We start from the raw sequence: 19,988 nt of genomic DNA, 5'->3' as shown, positions 1-19,988 counted from the left end.
GGACCTCTCCTTCTCCACCCGCTCGGGGAGGCCTTGGAGCCTACGGGACTGGGGGGTTTCCGAGTCTACGAGTGGCGGGGAAGGCGGCTCATTGGCAGTTTGGGCCGGAGTGCGGGTTCCTTCTCATTATAAGCAGCTCCTGACTTTCATCCCGCACCTCGCTGTCATTCTTACTGTTACGTTCGGAGGGGTGCTAAGTGTGGCGTGAAGGGAGGAGAAAGGCGGGAGGTGATGAAGAGTCATTCTCAGCTTCCTTTTCTGTCAGCAGGAGCCGGGTTTTAGGAGCCACGGCAGGAGAACTCTCAGTTGCCATCCTTCGCACTCCCTGACCTTAGAGTTCCCTCTGTCTTATTTGTCTCTCACAACTTTTAAAGAGCATTTCTTTTTGATCAAAACCAACCTCCCCCCCCCCCCCAAAAAAAAAAAACGCTCCCAAGGCCTGCGTGCCTTTAAGGAGTGGCAACTACCAAGGTTTTCTAAAAAAAGCTTGCTGAAGATCCTTCAGCTGCTGCTGCTAGAATGTAGCTTTCTCCCTGATCTTAAGCACAGGCTGGGGGAGGGCGGGGAGGGGAGGCGGCCTTACTGAGCTGCGTCCCCCAGCGACTTCAGCCAGCCATTTAGCCCAGTGGTCATTAGGTAAGGAGGGGAGTGAAATGGCTCAGGTGGATTCTGAAATCTTTGAGCTTCGATGTAAAGCAGATGAAATGTTCGGTAATTAAAGCTGGGAAGCGCGGGCTCCCAGCAGCATGGCCTGATCGGCTTCCCTATCAGCAAGCAGTCTGTGGAAGAACAGCAAGAGAGGTCTCTCCAAGCCTTACCGATAAAAAGCTTTCTTCAGCTTAAAACCGTAGGACTCAAAACAAGATTTCTACTCCGCACTGCAAGGTAAGCAGACCTGCCACCACGCTGCAGCAACCTCTGCCCATTTTGGCACATTTATTAAGTGAAATTAGGGCCAACTCACCACACAGACATCCGGATAAACAAATGCGTCCTAACCTAGTAACCCGAGCTTTCCTGGCCATTTGTAAATCGACAGCACCTCCTACAGGAATTAATTTGCTATCGTGTTAAATTATGTTAAATGTTAGGCTAGGGAAAGGGGCAGGGGGAAGTGAGGGTGCCCCAGAGCTTTCTACCGTGTTCCTCAAGTGCAGTCTGAGGCCCATGGACAAATGTCACTAGGCATACCCAGATTTCTTTACAAGAACTTCTCTAGGAAGGCTGAGAATGACCAATATAACCCCACTTTTCTTGTGGTTTTCTAAAATATGTCACTGTGGAGGGCTTGTTTGGGTTCTTGGATCATAGATTTCTTAAATGGGGAGGACTCTTCCTTGGCTCTCAGTACTGAGGGGAGTCTCCACACCTACAACTAGATGGCCTTTTTATTATGGTGTTTATCTCTGTTTTCTACCTTGTTATTTCAAAAGCAAAAGTAGAATTAGATGTAGTAACGTTTTTTAGTTTAAAAAATCACTTTCAATTCCTTAAACCCTTATCATTATGAGTGCGCAGAGCAAGGGAGCCTCTTTAAAGCTACCTTGTTAGGATTGTATGTGAAAATCCCTTCCTTCGGTTTCTGCCTTTTGCAAAGTTGGAATGCTAGCCCCTTGTGGGCTGTCTAGCACCCTTGGGTGACCAAAGCTGAAAGCCAAGTAGCAAACCAACATCCTCCATGATCACACAGGGATTTTTTGTACCATTAGATGGGTAAGAGTACTGGGGCTATTGGTAGTACGTGATAGCTCCTCACTCTTAACAATGAAGGATGATTAAACCAGAGATGAAAAAAAAATTTCTCGTGGCCACTTTTTTTTTTTTCATGGCCACTTATGAAGTTAAAAGTGGATCACGCTCTTGTGAAAGTCAAATGAAAGAAGTGTGAGAAATGACAAATGTATTTCTTTAATTCACTTTTAATTACAGGATGCATTTCAACATTTCTCTTCATAAACACTGTACTGGTTCAGAAACCCTTTGAGACAGTTAAGTGTTGCATAGGTTTTGACATTATAAAAATTATAAAGTCTAAAAAGGCATAAGATAGAAAATAATCAGTGCAACACTGATGAACTCAAGGTGTAAATTAGCAGTCTTTATCAATTTCAAATGCATGCTTTTTTTTTTTTTAATGAAGGAAAGGGATCTTTGAGGTGCGCTCAGTTATTAAAGAATAGTGTAAAAGGAATTCAAGTTCTGCCCCCACCTCCAATTCTCTTAAAAATCTAAATAATCAAAGGGTTGTTTTATGCCTTTAGTTTCTTCTAAACCAAAGGACACCTGTGTATGTGTATATGCATGAAAAAGGCTTATATATCAGACTAAATGCAGTGGTTTTTAACTCCTTTCAAACAGACTTATGGAATTTATGAAATCATGACCGTCAACCCTCAGAACCACGCAAACCAACCAACCCTTGCATTGTATTAAATGACCCATGTCTTTTCAAATGCGGAACCTTGGTAACAGAAATACCTTGTCCGCGATGCTGTAGTACATGTTTTTTGGAATTGCAGGTTACTAGCAATTTGTACCAAGTAATGTTTTCTATAGTTTTCCTTTACCATATCCTTTGAAACACAAGGGAAAATGTGCAGCTACGTTTAAATATGCCTTATATACCTATACTCATGAAAAACTATTAATACCTATACTCATGTAAACTATTTAATAGTTTACAATAGTCCATTAATGACATTACATAAATGCTGTAGCCTTTAGAAGTGAAGTCTTTTAATAGTTAGCTGTATGCCAGTCGTAGAAAGGCCGTAAGTGGTAGGCAGAAGAATGGTCCTTTAAAGATGTACATGTTTCCATCCCTGGAACTATGAACATGTTAAGTTATGTGGCAAAGGGGAATTAAGGTTGCAGACAGAATGAAGGTTGCTAATCAGTTTAAAGTAGGGAGTTTCTCTGGTGGGCCCAATCTAATCACCAGGGTCCTCAAAGGTGGGAGAGGGATGCACGTGGCCAAGCGATGACATGTGAGCACTTCACCCTTGTCAGCTCCGAAGATGGAAGGAGGGGCCAGGGGCCAAGGAATGCAGCTGTGCTCCAGAAACTGGAGATAAGCAAGCGAACGGATTTTCTTCTAGAGCCTACAGAAGGAATCAATCCTGCCGACACCTTGATTTTAGCCCAGGGAGACACAGTTCAGACTTCTGATCTCCAGAACTGTACAATACCTCTATGTTGTTTGAAGTGTGAGGTAATCTGTTCTGGCAACAGAGAAAACTAGGGTGTCATCCAAGCGTAAATCGGTAGAACGGAACACCTGAAGGGAGTTCAAATGTCTCAAGGAAATAGTGATCACGTCCACTACTGAATTCATACTAGAGAATTTCAACAATGATTCTACTTTGCTTCAAGTAAATTCAAATCTTAAAAGTAAAAATTTGAACACAAAGAAAAAAAGTAACGAAAATTAAATTGTACCCATTCAGTGTATTGCCATTCTTTTAATGATGTTTCAGAAAAAAGAAAATGCCACAGAGTTATAGGGGTTTTTACCTAGTAGAGGGCACAAGAGACATTTCTCCACAGAAAATATTTTTACAGCCCCAAAAGAGCTTACTTACAAATATTTGCAAAGTTCACTCCTATAGGACTCATGTAGTTTTTGTATTTGATATGCCAGTTTTCAGGGATGGAAAATTAAAACAAAGCTTTTTTATTAGAAAGACAATAGTATGTAATTTAGCCCTTGCCACAGGTATTTAATAAGTGAGCAGAGATATTTTTATTCCCAGGTAATTGTCACATACAGTCTCTCTTTATTCTCTCTACTTCTGCTTCGTTCTCTTTGCGCCACTCCGGCACGCTTATCTCCCGGGTCCTCCCTGTGCGGTTTTCCTCCTCTGTAGACATCTGTGCCGTGGCTTCTGGGGCCATTTCTTCCATCCTGCTCTTCACTGGGACTTCGCTGTGGCCGTTTTCTTATTTCTCTTTGCTGGTAACTACCGTGACTTCTGCTCCGGCTTCTCCTACCCCTCCCGTCCCTGCTCTGACTCCTGCTGCTCCTCGCGTTTCTTGCACATCTTCTCTTCTCTGGGCTCTGGTTATGGCTTCTGGACTTTCTGTCGGAATCAGCATGGCTCCATTTGCTATTCTCTCTAGAACTCTCTTGTTTTAAAAACCTAGGCTTTTCCTTGGCTTTGTCCTTGTTATGGTGACTGCTAGAAAGTTCTCCATAAAGTCTTCTCTTCTTAGACTTGTCCTTCTCTTCGGAATCACTGTTGCTATTCCCCGAACACTTACTTTTCTTTCTTTTCTTCTTTTGTATTTTCCTTTCTTTGCTGTCACTCTCACTGCTGCTTTCTGAAGTCTCACTGGAGGAGGAGGAGGAGGAGGAGGAGGAGGAAGAGGAGGAGGAGGGGGATTTATTTTTATGTTTTCTGTGTTTACTTCTGCTCTTCTGAAGTTTTTTCTTTTTTCTGTCTTTTTTCTTTTTCTTTTTTTTCTTCTCAAGTCGATCCAATTTCCTATTATTGGGAAAATCGTAACAACATACTATGTAAAAATAGTTCTCTTGATGACAAATATAAAATTTTAAATAGACAATATATTTTCCTAGGTACTATTTAAAGTGGGACTCAAATATAAATGTATACTTTATTAAATGACAAATAATTTTCTTCCTTTTAAATTATTCAAGTCACACATAAAATTAAATGCATTAAGCCAATTATCTCACTATTCTTTCCTCAATAGCAATGACTATTAAAAAAAATTCTTACTGATTCAGACTTTGAAATTATATAGCACTCTAAATAAATGGACATCCTGACCTCAAGAAAGCTTTATAAAACATTAGCTACATGCTAACGTAAATTTAAATATATAGCTATAATCAGATGAAAAATTAATTATATGTTGTACAATTTAAAAAAAAAAGGGTTTTTTTTAATGTTTATTTTTGAGAGGGAGAGACATTGTGAGCAGGGGAGGGGCAGAGAGACAGAAGAAGACACAGAATCTGAAGCAGGCTCCAGGCTCCGAGCTGTCAGCACAGAGCCTGATGCCGGGCTCGAACCCACAAACCACAAGATCATGACTTGAGCCGAAGTCAGACACTTAACCGATTGAGCCACCCAGGCGCCCCAATGTTGTACTATATTAAAGTATGGAAATAATTAATCAACATTGCGTTATCAAAATTGAAGGGCATATTTTCCAGGAATTCTAAAAAAGAATACACTTTACATTTTTTGGATTCCTTTCTTCTTATATAAAATAATCACATACCGGTTTTCAACAACTGTTTAGGACAATTCTATTAAGGCATTCTGAATTTCTGAAGAGTACTTCACATTCTCAGAAGAGTAACTTGTTCTGGTGCTTGAGTTACTCTAAAATAAAAATGTCTTCACTGGGTTCTGTCCAGCCATTCTCAAAACTCCACAAACTGAAACATCATGAGCTCCCTCTATTGGACTCAGCAGACATTTCTTGGATTCTTTAATCCAGAGGTAGTCTGTTTAACTAAGATTCATATTTAAACATTTTTCAGCATTCCTCATAAAAAATCACAAAAATAGTAATACATGACCCATAATATTTTATAAGAACTGTATGCAAAGATATATACAAATCTAGTACAAAAAGTAAAACCTACAAATAAATCTACTTCCAAACTAAATGTTCTGGAAAGTACAATGATTTTGTGGTATGTTCTGAGTATATAATCTTACGCTCATTTTCGTGTTACTGAAAGAAAGACAAAATTGTATTACTATAGCTGAGGAATAAATCAGTAGATAGGATGCATAGGACGAAATATAAAAAAAAAATAGTTGAATCCATTAAATATACACTGTTTAATTACCTGAGAAGTTTCTGTTTTTGTTTGGTTGTTAGTGATTTTAAAAATTCGACTTCTGGATCTTCTTCACCCTCACTTGCAACATATTCCTGAGTCAACAAAGACATCATTAAATTGCTAGACTGCAAGACAAATTACTTATCAGACGGGAAAAAAAGCACAAAGAAATTCTGTCAAACCCATACTGGAAATGAGTATGACATTCTGGATTGAGAAGTGGAGGGGGGATTAAAAATTTTCTTATAACCTCCTGTCAAGGAGGATCATAATACATCAAGAGGTTAAGATAACTGCTTGGTAAGCATTAACAAACTTTATCAGAAAGCGGAAGATAGAGAAACACAAATAAAACGTTTATAACATGGTTTCTACTCTCTATCTCGAGTTTGAATTTAAACACATAAGAGTTTAACCTATTTTATTTTTAATTTAATGGAATGTTAAAACCAAGACGATCATGAACTTTATAGGAAGGTCAAAACATCCATATTGTTAGCATTTATAAATTCAACAGTACATTATCAAATATATGATTATCAAATACACACCAATATACCAAACAGAACAAATATAGGATGATACAGGTTCTATGAACAGCCCCTAGCAGTGTTTGCAAAGTAATCTGCCGCTTTTCAGAGTACCACAAGATTGTGCCAATGGGAGTCTGGGTTTTAGTGTCAGTTTTATCTCTAGACAGCCACATGAGCCACAAGGGCAATCACTTAACTTCTCTGGGCTCCACTTTCCTCCTTAAATAAAATACTTTGCATTAAAATATCCACAACCCTTCAAACGCAACCATTTTCTGGATCTACGTACAGTTCAATAACTTAAGTTTAAAATATTTTCTATAATTTTAGGAGTTTGCTTCTATACATTTCTTCCTATTGGTTCTATTTAATGTAAGTTAGCAGGAAGTAAAAAATAACCTTATCACCAGTTCAGTTAGAGACTTTAACCACATAAACCTAGAGGAGCAGTTTCATTTATTAAAAATATAGGTTTAAAAACAATTTCTCATTTAGGTTAAAATAATAAAGAATCAAAATCCAAGTACATTTTAGGCATCTTCTTTGCTCTATCTTGCTTTCCTATGGATATATGCATATTGGAAAACAATAAGTAGCAATTCACAAGCAATCACATTTAGATTTATAGACATTTTCAGCTTACCGATAAAAAGATCATTACCTGTGATGGATCATTTGCGGTCAAGTTTCTCCCCAGTACATTTCGTTTCAGTGCAAACCCACTGTTTCTCATCTCCGCTATTAGCTCCGAGGGGTGCATCGATGGCCCTGTTCACAAAAATCGCAGTTTGAATGTATCATTTATATCTCTCTACCTTTTTTGGACTCCACAGTAGGAATGCAGTTGAAGCTTTGTTAAGTAAAATCACAGCTAAATCAACTCAATAATCTTCTGCTGAGCAAATAATCAGATATGATTTTCTAAAACAGCAGTCTGGAGATTCAGAATAGAAAATAATTGCATTTTTCTTTACGTGCTGGGGATTCTCTTCTTATGTAACTTTGTCACACTGAAAAGATACGTTTAGATGTTATCTGCTTGGCGGTTTTTAGTACAAAATCAAAGGAAAATGGGAAAAAACTGCAATTAAACTTTAATAGTTATTCTCTCAGTAAGAATTCAATTTAAAAAAGATACTTTTAAAGGTACATGAGCAATTTATTATTCTAGTTTCTAATTCAAAATTCCTCATCCTCATTTATCAAATATCAATACTGAATACACTGCCATATGGTTTGCTAATTATCACCACACACACACGTGCACACTCGTACATACACACGTGCTACAGATAACTACAAAGCACTAATTAATCTTCCATATTTAGATATATATGCTCAGAGTTTGAAATTTCTAGTTATAAGTTTGGGGTTGGTGACAAGCAATTTTAGGCTGGCAATAGAGGTCTATATGTTACATTTTTCACAAGCTGCTGTTTCTACTTTTGCAAAATCCCAATTTGAAAAGCAAACTCCTTTTTGGTTCCATACTAAAAATAGGTATGGACTAAAGACAGATACAATTAAAAAGTAATTTTTTTAAGAAAACGTTGGTGTCCTTCCCTCAAACATTACCTTTCCTCATTCTTTCGTATATTTCAGTTTCATTTTGTTTTCCCTGCAGTAGCAAATAACAACTTTTCATAGAAGCTATTTAAAGTTTCTGGCCTAAATCATCAATTTACTTTTTTCTTTTCTTTTTCCTTTTTTTTTTTTTTTTTTTTTTTTTTTTGAGAGAGAGAGAGTGCACGTGAATGGGGCAGAAGGGCAGAGGGAGAGAGAGAATCCCAAGCAGGTTCCACACTCAGCACAGAGCTCAACGTGAGGTTCAGTCTCACAACAACTGGGATCATGACCTGAGCCGAAATCAAGAGTTGACGCTCAACTGATCCACCCAGGCGCCCCAGAATCCTTTATACTTTCTTAAATGAACTAACTGGGTGATCTATCCAGAATATAAGGAAGAATAAAGACAGTTCCTGCTAACAAGCAATTCATAAGGGAGGGTGGGGGACAGAGAAACTTCAGAAATGGATTCTCTAGTTCATTGATTAAATATTTCACCTATTTTTCTTTTCACTGCTTTGTTGGTCTTTTACCAGTTATTTGCACGTTCACCTATACGTTAGCATGGAAGACAAAAAACAATAAAATTCAAATCTGCTCACTTGTCAATAGCATCTGTGGTAAAAAGTTAGGTGGGTTACTATTTGTTACTGGGCTCTACAGGCTTTACACCATTCTATTCACATTACCAAGAATAACTGAAAGTAGAACACAATTTTATAAAGTCGAAAATATGTTTTCTGAAGCGTCAAAGCTCCATTTCCTTGTTAACAATTTTTTAAGATGTCAAATGAATTCAGAAAGCAAACATGCTAAGGATTAGGATAAAAGCTACTTCGGTAAGGGGCCAAAGGGTTTGGCCATTATGATGAGAGGTTACTAATTTCATCAAAACACGGGTGCTCTCAGGAAGTTTTAAAAAACACGCTTTTTATATTTTCGTTACAGTACTTCCAACTACTCCAAGAAAATGATCTCTCTTTAGCCTGTCTGACAGATTGTGAGACAAACATTACTCTTGTAGCGTCTATATTTTTCCAAATCCTCAAGCGAACTCTGGGTAGTACATATGCTTGGCATACACTTCCACACTAAAGACTGTAAATACTTAGGGAACCACCTGACAAACAGTATTCAATAAATAGTAACAATTATTATTTTTGCCAGTAGCTATAAAAATGTTTATGATTATTTTATTATACAGTCTTCATGATTTAAAAAATGCTTTTAGAGTAGTATTTTTCAAAATCCAGTCTTATTCAAATATTCTTAAACCTTTTTCTATCGTCAAAAGTTCCGGGTTAGAAGATGTGACAAGTCAGGTTCAATTAAGGTATATTTAGCAAGGTATCTTTATACTTTCCCATTATTGTGACAGTGGCTATGAAGAGTTAAATTGATAGAAATGACTCCAGCTCTCTGAGAACTCAATGTTTAGTTGATATCCTAGATTACACAGATATGTTGAAAAAACAGATTTTACAATATATTCCAACGCAAAATGACTATTCTCATGTATAGTGCCTAATATTATTTTTTACATTCCATGTTTCAGAGAAGAGGTGTTAAAGATTCACACCATAAGTTTATTTACAAACATACTATGTTGAATTCAAGAGTTTGATCCATTTCTCAAAGAGACTGCATCTCTTAAAATACTCCTTTTCACATCTGTGTAATGGATTAATTAAAACGTCCTTATTTTGGGGGCGCCTGGGTGGCGCAGTCGGTTAAGCGTCCGACTTCAGCCAGGTCACGATCTCGCGGTCCGTGAGTTCGAGCCCCGCGTCAGGCTCTGGGCTGATGGCTCGGAGCCTGGAGCCTGTTTCCGATTCTGTGTCTCCCTCTCTCTCTGCCCCTCCCCCGTTCATGCTCTGTCTCTCTCTGTCCCAAAAATAAATAAAAAAACGTTGAAAAAAAAAATTAAAAAAAAAAAAAAGTCCTTATTTTGTAAGCAGTTGGTGTCCTACTATAAAAAAAGGTGCAGCAAATCCAGATCCAAAGTACAGGGTCATCATAATTAGTAACCGCCACTTGTTTTCCACTGAAAATGGCAAATTGGTCCCTGGGCCCTCCTCGTAGTGGCTTCTCGGGACCACGGACGTTGCGAACCTCGGGTGCTCTGTCCCAACAGCACTGGTTGAAGTTTGGCGTGGACACCCAAGGCTACAGAAAGGGCAGCACCACCCAAGTCCTCCTTTTTTACCACCTTGCTCTCTGGTGTCTGTGCCTTAAAAGTTTAAACTACAACTGGAATCGGGGCCCAGGAATGTTTGGTTTGCTCTTAAATTTGCTATGGTTGAATAACTCTAGAGAATTCAGGAAGAGGACGTTTGTTTTAAAATGTAGATTTGTGAGGACTCCTTTCTAGATCACTTCACTCAGGCTGGGTCAAGCCTCCAGAGCATGAAAACCAATGTTCCAACTTCGAAAAGCAGGTCCACTGACGAAAACTGTTTTACATTTTGCAAACTTTCTCTGCTGTGATACAGGTAAGCATCAGAATACTGATTGTGACTACGGTATTCAGTTTCATGTCCTGATTAGACCTAGACTATTTTCTACTAGAAAAATACCATGGGGTCAGTGTCTCAGGGGGGAAAAAAAAATCCCAGAAGGCAAATTAGGTTGTACAAAATTATGTTCGGACAGGGGCTAATCTATTCATTAAGAGCATTCGTTTTTATAGAACTCAGCAAAAGTAACGGGAGGTAAGAAATGTTGTGTAGTAAAATGCATGTTTTATTGGAGGACACTAAAAAGTCCTGGCTATGAGAAAGGCCCCATCACCAACTTCACCGTTAGACAGCAGTCCCAGCTGACGCCCACAAACAGCTCAGCAGGAAGCTGAATGCCGAAGGCAGACACACTTGTGTCTCACTGCTAGCACGAGGTCTATCTGCTCTTCCCAAGAACAGATGTATCTTCCTTTCCAAGTTCCTCATTCCTTTTGAAATGAAACATTACCCTCTACAATTTCATGGTATTCAGCGGGAGAAGGGAGGGCACTGACCTGCAGGTTAGGTAGGGAAGGCTGCATGAGAAATGCCTTTTCCTTCTCCCCCAAAATTTAACACAGTAACTTATGAGATGTACTGTTTGCTGCAAGTGTCTGCTATTCCTAAAATGAATATAGTTTTGTTTGCTATTAAAGTGGTGAGCACTCACGGTTTATGAGATTGAGCCACGTTGGGCTTTGTGCTCACAGTGCAGGGCCTGCTTGGGATTCTTTTCCGCTATCTCTGCCCCTCCCCTGCACTTGCTCAAATCCTCTCTCACAATAAATAAACGTGAAAAAATTTTTTTAAGTGATCAATTTTTCCCTTTTCATTGTGGATTTTTATTTAACCTTATACGGTAAAAAATTTCAAACCTAGAGAGTATAATGTAATGAACCTAATGTACTCCTTAGCTTCAACAACGATATTTTGCCATTCTTACTTTATGACCTCCAACTTCCTGTGTTTCTTTTTTGATAGAGTTATTGACAGAGCATTTGACAGATCTAGATTTTGATAGAGATGAAATCTCAGATATCACTTTGGTATTTAATCACTAACAAACAAGGAGTATTTCTTAAAAATAAAACCCTAACACCTTTATTACACCTGTCCCTGCTGAGAGTTTTAAAACATCATTGGATATCCAGTCAACATTCAGATTGTCCCAACAGTATCTTTTCACAGTTGGTTTGTCCAGATTAGTTCATGTATCTCTTAAATCTCGCTATCTTTTTTAAGGCTTATTTATTTATTTTGAGAGAGAAAGTGCGAGTGGGGGGAGGGGCAGGAAGAGAAAGAAAAAATCCCAAGCAGGCTCCACACTGTCAGCGCAGAGCCCGATGTGGGGCTCCAACTCACGAACCGTGGGATCATGAACGGAGGCAAAATCAAGAGTCGGATGCTTAACCAACTGAGCCACCTGAGAGCCCCTCTCTCTCTTTTCATTTTAAGTAATTAGTTTTAGATAGGCTCCATGCCCAATGTGGGACTTGAACTCACAACTCTGAGACTGAAAGTTACACGCTCTACCAACTGAGCCAGCCAGGAGTTCCTCTTTTCCCTCTTTAGAAACTGAGGTATAAGTGACACATACCTTAAGTCTGTTTTCATCTAAAAAAATTTCACTACCCCCAGCCGCTATTCGTTTGCTGAAGAAACTGGGTTATTTGTCCTGCAGAGTATCCCACATTCTGGATGGTGATGTCATTTAATATGTTCTTCTAGTCTTTGTATTTCCTGTAAGTTGGTAGTTAGATCTACAGGCTTATTATTAAGTTATTCTGGCATGTTATACCATATACTTAGGAGGATTACATAGCAAGTCTTCTTACGTTTGGACTTGAGAAAAATGACACTTGAAAACACACACATTTCTGGCCAGTGAACTAGACTGAGGACAAAAGGCTGAGACTTCAACCTAGAATGTTTTGGTGTCGCTACGTAGTAATAGTGGAGGGGGCAGGACCTGAAAAATGTGCGTTTTAAACTAAACTCCCAAATATGATCACAAATTAAATATGTTATGATTCTTATTTCCATGGGAGTACACTCTTTTTTCCGTCTTTCTTCCTTGAAATTAAATCGACTGAATCTAGTAAAAAAGCCACTCCCTGTTACTAAGGGTAAAAAGGCCACACAGAGGCACTGGTTATAGAACACGACGGGGAGATCTGTGTCTAGTGGGAATTATCAAGAATCATATATATATGATTCCTAATATTACCTAACCTTTTTGCCTTTAAGAAAGCGTATAGAAAGTTATCTTTAAAAAAGACTGAAAAAGGGGGCACAGTGGGAACATGCAGCACGAGTCCCAGGGAAAAAGTGAACAAAGCTATTAATAAAGTGTGTGGGTGATTTTTATTTATATAGATGAGAATGTTTTACGTATGATTTTCCAAAGGTTATGCAAGAACCAATTGTACCGAATTGTAATAAAACTGCTCCATACTGGGAATTTTCCTGAAACACTGTCAGTGCAGCTTAGTGGAGGCTGGAAACAAAAGTGTTTCTTATTGCCCTTATCTCAAGTTCATACTGAAGACAGCTAATTTGATCTCTATTAAAACATACAATGTAAAGGAAAAATGAAGCATTTCATTTTAATCTATGTGTCTGGAAAATACATAAAAACAAGGAAAGATAAAACTGCCCTTATTGTATGCTAGTAAAGAACACTATTAAAAATAAAAAACTTTCCCTTACAGAATCAATAGAGTTACAAATATATGACTTACATTTGATTGTATCTTCAAACTTCTATCTTCAACTTAATTTATATGCAAATATTTTAGTGATGATACTTGCAGTGATAAAGTGAATTCACAGTCCATGGGGACTGAGAAAAGTCATTTGTGTTGTGATGAACATGAGGTAGTAGAAGTTAACACTACGTTTTAGTTAAGAATATGAGTGTTCTCCTGGGGGTGCCTGGGTGGCTCAGTTGGTTGAGTACCCGACTCTTGATTTCAGCTCAGGTCACGATCCCAGGGATGTGGGATGGAGCCTCTCATCAGGCTCCACACTGAGCGTGGAGTCTGCTTAAGATTTTCTCTGTGTGTCTCTATCTCTCTCCCTCCCTCTCCTTCCTCTGTCTCCCCTGCCCCTCCCCCACTCTCTCCCTTTCTCTCAAAAACAACAACAAAAAACAAAGAACATGATTGCTACTGAGAGAATATGACAGCTCTTAAACATTATTCATCTATGAACCTCAGAAACATTATGCTGAGTCAAAGAAGTCAGACACAAAAAATACATACCGTATGATTCTATTTATACGAAGTTCATGAACAGGCAAAACTAACGTGCGAGATTAGAAAATAGAACAGCGGTTGTGGGGCGCCTGGGTGGCGCAGTCGGCTAAGCGTCCGACTTCAGCCAGGTCACGATCTCGCGGTCCGTGAGTTCGAGCCCCGCGTCAGGCTCTGGGCTGATGGCTCGGAGCCTGGAGCCTGTTTCTGATTCTGTGTCTCCCTCTCTCTCTGCCCCTCCCCCGTTCATGCTCTCTCTCTGTCCCAAAAATAAATAAAAAACGTTGAAAAAAAAAAAGTTAAAAAAAAAAAAGAACAGCGGTTGTGGGTGGAGGAGGCTGACCAGTAGGGGACAGAAGGGTATGTTCTAGGTTATGGTAATATTCAAGCTCTGAATCTTGCTTGTCAGAGACATTGGTTACAGGGGTGTACGTATTTGTCAAACTCTATACGACCAGTATATTGTACTTTTTTTTTTAACTTTATTTATTTTGAGAGAGAGAGAGAGAGAGAGAGAGCAAGAGTGGGGGAAGGGCAAAGAGAGAGAGAATCCCAAGCAGGCTCTGCACTGTCAACACAGAGCCCAATGTGGGGTTTGAACACACCAACTGCAACATCATGACCTGAGCTGAAATAAAGAGTTAGAGTCTCAACCCATTAAGCCACCCAGGCAGCCTGACCAGTACATTTTACTTTATAAAATAGTTACACATGATAAATCAGTCAACAATAATTACTCAATGACTATGCTAGATGCTCACCACATTTCTGTATTACATCTCCTTCTAACTATGGAGGGAACCTGGCATAAGGAATTTCAACTTATTCCTCCCTAGTATGTAACTTAGAAACTGATTTAAAAATCAGTATGTATTACTGAGAGCTTATTATTTTATTCTGTTAACATCTTAGAGAATGGAGAACTTAGTTTTTGCTTTCAAGCTTCTAACCTTTTTTGGAAAATCAGTTCATATCAAAGAAAAGGAAAAATATAAATTGTAAACCTATAAGATATATTCAGAGAACATGATAAACAGTGATGTTTATATAGTTAGCAAAACCTTTCATTCAGTCACTCACTAAACTATTATTTTTAAAGTATTATTTACTAAGCATGTACACGGTGCAAGGCATTAGGGACACAAAGATAAAGAAGATACAGTCCCTAATTCAGAAAAGCTTGTATTTTCCAGGAAAGAATAAGAAGCTGAATTTGATTTTCAAACTCGCATACAATTTAGGAAAAGGTAAAAAGTGGGGCATTCTAAGTAAGCGTAACACGATGAAGGTTGTTAACTTCATTAAGTTTGATTTGCGTAGAATTAATATTTACTAGGTGGACTATATTTCATTCATTTTCCTTTTCCAGGTAATCACTAATTCATTTCCTTTACTTGAAGCTGGCAGACTTTGAGTAGATGGAACGATACTAATAGGAAGAATCATGTAAAAGTGAGTTATGACTGTGATCTGAGAATCATAATACCCCTTGGAGATTATGGAGAAGTGTAGCCCCCACTACCCCACACATGACTTGAACACAGAGCACAGTAATTTACTGACAGAACAGGATTACACTTAATTTGCTAATGACAGTGGAATTTCAAGGCCTAGCCACTGTAACAACAAATTTAAGCACTGAATTATAATAGTGCTTATAAATAGTTAGAAATGATGTAACCATTGGTAACCACTTAAAATAGCCAAAATTTAAAGTATTAATCAAGAGTACCACTTTGACATTTGGAGCACCATAACTTGACAAGTTTTACTGAATTATAGCTCTTTAAAAGGTCAACACTTCTTGTCAGCTACTTAGCTTCCACCTGCATTAAAAACAAACACAAAAAACCTAGTCCCTGACTGATCAACTAGACAAAGGAAAGAGATGATGCATCACTTCTTTATTTTGAGGTCAATCCTTTATTTATTAGTTTTAATATCTGCCTATTTTAGGAGTTTAGCTTTTTTTTTTTTTTTTTTAATAGGCTCCACACCCAACATGGGGCTCGAAGTCATGAACCTGAGATCAAGAGTTGCATGTTCTACTGACTGAGCCAGCCAAGCGTCCCCAGGAGGTTAGCTTTAATGAGAATCCGGTAACACAAATACTTTTTCACAAATTATTTTCTGGAAATAATTTTTCCAGAATTATGCTGGAAAATTAAACAAAAATTGTGCCATCAGATGTAGGTCTATCCTAGTAGCTGTGCTGGTAGGATTCAACTTCTTCAAGGAGTTGTTAAGGGAACTCCATATAGATTCAGGGAGATTTGCCAGATCAGCAACTGAGTTTATCATCTTTCTTTCTATGGGAAGTCCCTCTAGCATGCTACTAGATGTCTTTCTAGCGAAGCTTGTGATCAGACCATTATTTTGTTACATTTCCCATACATGTCCTCAAGCAACAAAATGTTGTCAACACAGCAGGCTGACTAAAAGACGGAGAAGTAGCACGTGGAAGCTGTGTTGCAGGAAACTTCCATCAGAGTGACCGCTGAGCGTGACATTCTTCAAGGAAATTAAATCAAGTTAGGTAAGGAAGAGTGTTCATAGGCAAACCTCTGCAATAAGTGTAAAATGATGCTTTCCTCAATTTAAGCTATTTCTTTAAAAAAAGATTTTTTTTTTTTAAGTTTATTTATTTTTGACAGAGACAGAGTGCGAGCACGAGCTGGGGAGGTGCAGAGAGAGAGAGGGAGACACAGAATCGGAAGCAGGCTCCAAGCTGTCAGCACAGAGCCCGACACGGGGCTCGAACTCACGAACCGTGAGATCATGACCTGGGCCGAAGTCGGACGCTTAATCAACTGAGCCACCCAGGCGCCCCAATTTAAGCTATTTCTTCATTTTCATATTGTTACACACAAAAGGCTATGGCGTATACAAGAGTGGATAGAGACACAGGAAACGTTAATGTCATGTTAGCCATTTGTGGTGTGGCTGGTTCTCAGACTTACGTGTTACAAAGAAAACAGAAATTCTGTCTGTGTCAAAACTATTGGAATTTGACTTTTGAATTTGAAATTTACTTTTATTAAAAATGTGAAATTTGCATATTTATGGAGTCCGTTGTAAACATTTAAAAAATTGTATCTAAGTTAAAAAATGGCAAAGTAACTTTAAATATATAGCAACTTAAGCCTGAAACACCAAAATTGTACTAAGTAATTCGTACAATATGAAACTAATGTTAACAAATGTGGACTCAACGTTTATTCACTTTCATGTTGCTTTTACAACTTTTGAATTTTCATCCAATATATAAAAAGCTTGAAAGTCCTCCCATCCTTACAACAACAAAAAGCTGACAAAACTGAAAATCAACCAATCTTCTTAGCAGTATTAAAGAATTGAGACCACAGGGTAGGACATTATCCCCAAAACAGGAGAGACAAGCGGTACAGACAGTCAGTTTAACAGGACCAGAAACCACCAATGGAGTCAGGAACTACTAGGAATCCTTAAAAGGGTAATATATTGTTGTTGGAGACTACGCAAGGACTAGCTTGAGAACTAAAAACTCCTGGGGGCCCAACCTTCATAGGGCCCCCCCCACTTTCATGAGTTTTACTTCCTGAAGCCGCTACACTTCTCACTATCAAAGAACTATCAAAGAACAATCTCCTTGTATTTACCTTCCAACAATAAGAAGGGAAAAATAACCAGTCTGAAATATGTCCACAGCATTTGTTGTCCTGAACATATGCTTACCCTCAAGGGAAACTATTTTACCAAAACCTAACCTACATGGGGAAAAAGGCGGGGGGAGGGGGGAGGGGGGGCAAGTGGAGAAAAAAGGCTGAGAAGCACCTGTGAAGGTTACAGCTCAGGGGCACACATGCTAACTAAAAGAATGAGGCTTAGGGGCACCTGACTGGCTCAGTTGGTTGGAGTAGTCTTTTTTTTTTTATTAAAAAAATTTTTTTTTAAATATTTTTGAGAGAGAGAGAGAGACAGAGCATGAGTGGGGGAGGGGCAGAGAGAGAGGGAGACCCAGAATTTGAAGCAGGCTCCAGGCTCTGAGCACACAGCCCGATGCAGGTCCCGAACTCATGGAGTGCGAGATCATGACCTGAGCCGAAGTCGGACGCTCAACCGACTGAGCCACCCAGGCGTTCCAGGTTGGAGTAGTCTTGATCTCGGGGTCATGAGTTCAAGCTTCCTGGACTCAATTAAAGGAAATGCTAGAAATAAAAAAAACACTAACAGAAATGAAGAACGCCTTTGATGAGCTCATCAGCAGACTCGACAAGGACATCAGTGAGCTTTAAGATATGTCAATAGGAACTTCCCAAACAGAAAGCAAAGGCAAAGAAAATGAAAAAAATAAAACCAGAATATTAAAAAACTGTGGGGGGGGGGGCAGGCAGCGCCTGGGTGGCTCAGTCGGCTAAGCGTCTGACTTCAGCTCAGGTCATGATCTCGTGGCTTGTGAGTTCGAGCCCCACGTCAGGCTCTGTGCTGACAGCTCAGAGCCTGGAGCCTGCTTCTGATTCTGTCTCCCTATCTCTCTGCTCCTCCTCTGTTCACTCTCTCTCTCTTTCAAAAATTAATAAACATTAAAAACAAAAACAAAAAACTGTGGGACAATTACAAAAGGTGCAACATATGCACAACAGGAATACCAGAAGGAGAAGGGAGGAGAGAAAAGAACAGAAGAAATATTTGAAGTAATAATGGATGAGAGCTCCCAAGACTAATGACAGACAACAAACCATACATTCAGGAAGCTCAGAGATCATCAAGCATGATAAATACCAAAAAACCTACACTTAGGTATATCATACTCAAACTGCAGAAAATCAAAGACAAAGAGAAAAACTTGAAAGATGTCAGAGGGCAAAAAACTCTTACCTAGTTAGGAACAAAGATAAAATTACATCATACTTCTCTTAAAAAACCATGGGAGCAACAGGAGAGTGAACTATTTAAAGTGTTGAAAGATAATCCTACCAACACTAAATTCTGTCTCCAGAGCAACTGTCCTTCAAAAGTGAAGGAGAAATAAAGACTTTCTTAGACAAACAAAAATTGAGGAATTTGTCACCAGCAGATCTGCCTTGCAAGAAAAATTAAAAGAAGTTCTTCAGAGAGAAGGAAAATGACAACGATCAGAAATTTGGATCTACATAATGAAAGAGCACTTGAAAAGGAATAAATGGAAGATAAAACATTATCTTAAGAGTAAGAGTGGCGCCTGGGTGGCTCAGTAGGTTACACGTTCTACTTTGGCTCAGGTCATGATCTCATGGTTCATGAGTTCAAGCCCTACATCAGGCTCTGTGCCTGGAGCCTTCCTCAGATTCTGTGTCTCCCACTTGTACTCTGTCTCTCTCTCTCTCAAAAACAATTAAATATTTTTAAAAATTTAAGAGAAAGTGTCTTTTTTTTATAGTTTATTTGAGAGAGTGAGAGAGAGAGAGAGAGAGAGAGAGAGAGCATGTGCATGAGTGGGGGAGGAGCAGAGTAGGGGAGGAGAGAGAATCCCAAGCAGGCTCCTCTGTGCTGTCAGCACAGAGCCCGACATGGGACTCAATTCCACAAACCATAACATCATGACCTGGCTGAAATCAACAGTCAGACACTTATCTGACTGAGCCATCCAGGCGCCCCTAACAGATAACATCTTGTTTGAAATGATAATAGCAAGGATATACTAGATGATTATAGTTTATGAGTAAATGTATGGCAGCAATGTTAAAAGGGACAGAAAAAAGGAATTGTGTTATATAACGGGAACATTATATAAATGACCGTGCCTGGTCATGCCTGGTCTGGCTGGTTTATTCTGTTGTAAAGTACTGGTACTACTTGTGAAGTGGTACAGTGCTATTTGAAAGTGGACTTAAATTAGTTGTAAATGCACATTGCAAGTTCTAGAGCAAACACTAAAATAAAAAAAAAATAAGTACAACTGATATGCTGAGAGAAAATGGAATCACATAAGATGCTCGACTAAAAGCAGAAAAAGCAGAAGGCAAAAAAATAAAGAACAAGGGCAACAAATAGATAACAATTATAAATATAATTACATCAATAATAGACATATTATTACATATATATGACTCAATGATAGGTTGTCTAAAACTAACCCACAGTTTTTTTCTAATTTATTAAAGTAATTTCTATGCCCAATGTGGGGTGTGAACTCATGACCCCAAGATCAAGAGTCGCATGCTCTACTGACCTGAGCCAGCCAGGCACCACAACACATCCACTTTAAATATCAAGACACAGGGGCACTTGGCTGGCTCAGTCAGTGGAGCATGAGACTCTTGACCTTGGGCTTGTGACTTTGAGCCCCATGTTGGAT

At 38.8% G+C, this 19,988-nt stretch overlaps 1 protein-coding gene across 1 annotated transcript in view; it reads right to left on the bottom strand.

Moving 5' to 3' along the window:
• Positions 1 to 3,441: 3,441 nt before the first annotated feature.
• Positions 3,442 to 19,988, bottom strand: part of CIR1 (corepressor interacting with RBPJ, CIR1) — a 43,645-nt gene continuing 27,098 nt past the window's right edge. Inside the window, exons 8-10 of the mRNA XM_058713632.1 lie at positions 7,016 to 7,122; positions 5,828 to 5,913; positions 3,442 to 4,484 (exon numbers count right to left, since the gene is read on the bottom strand). Coding sequence (XP_058569615.1) covers positions 3,743 to 4,484; positions 5,828 to 5,913; positions 7,016 to 7,122 — 935 coding nt within the window. The 3' untranslated portion in view covers positions 3,442 to 3,742. The remainder of the gene's footprint in view (positions 4,485 to 5,827; positions 5,914 to 7,015; positions 7,123 to 19,988) is intronic.

This window comes from Neofelis nebulosa, chromosome 2 (genome assembly GCF_028018385.1).
Source record: "Neofelis nebulosa isolate mNeoNeb1 chromosome 2, mNeoNeb1.pri, whole genome shotgun sequence".
Taxonomy (NCBI): domain Eukaryota; kingdom Metazoa; phylum Chordata; class Mammalia; order Carnivora; family Felidae; genus Neofelis; species Neofelis nebulosa.
Note: the sequence above shows the minus strand (reverse complement) of the source record. Positions and strands in the feature narration are given on the sequence as shown.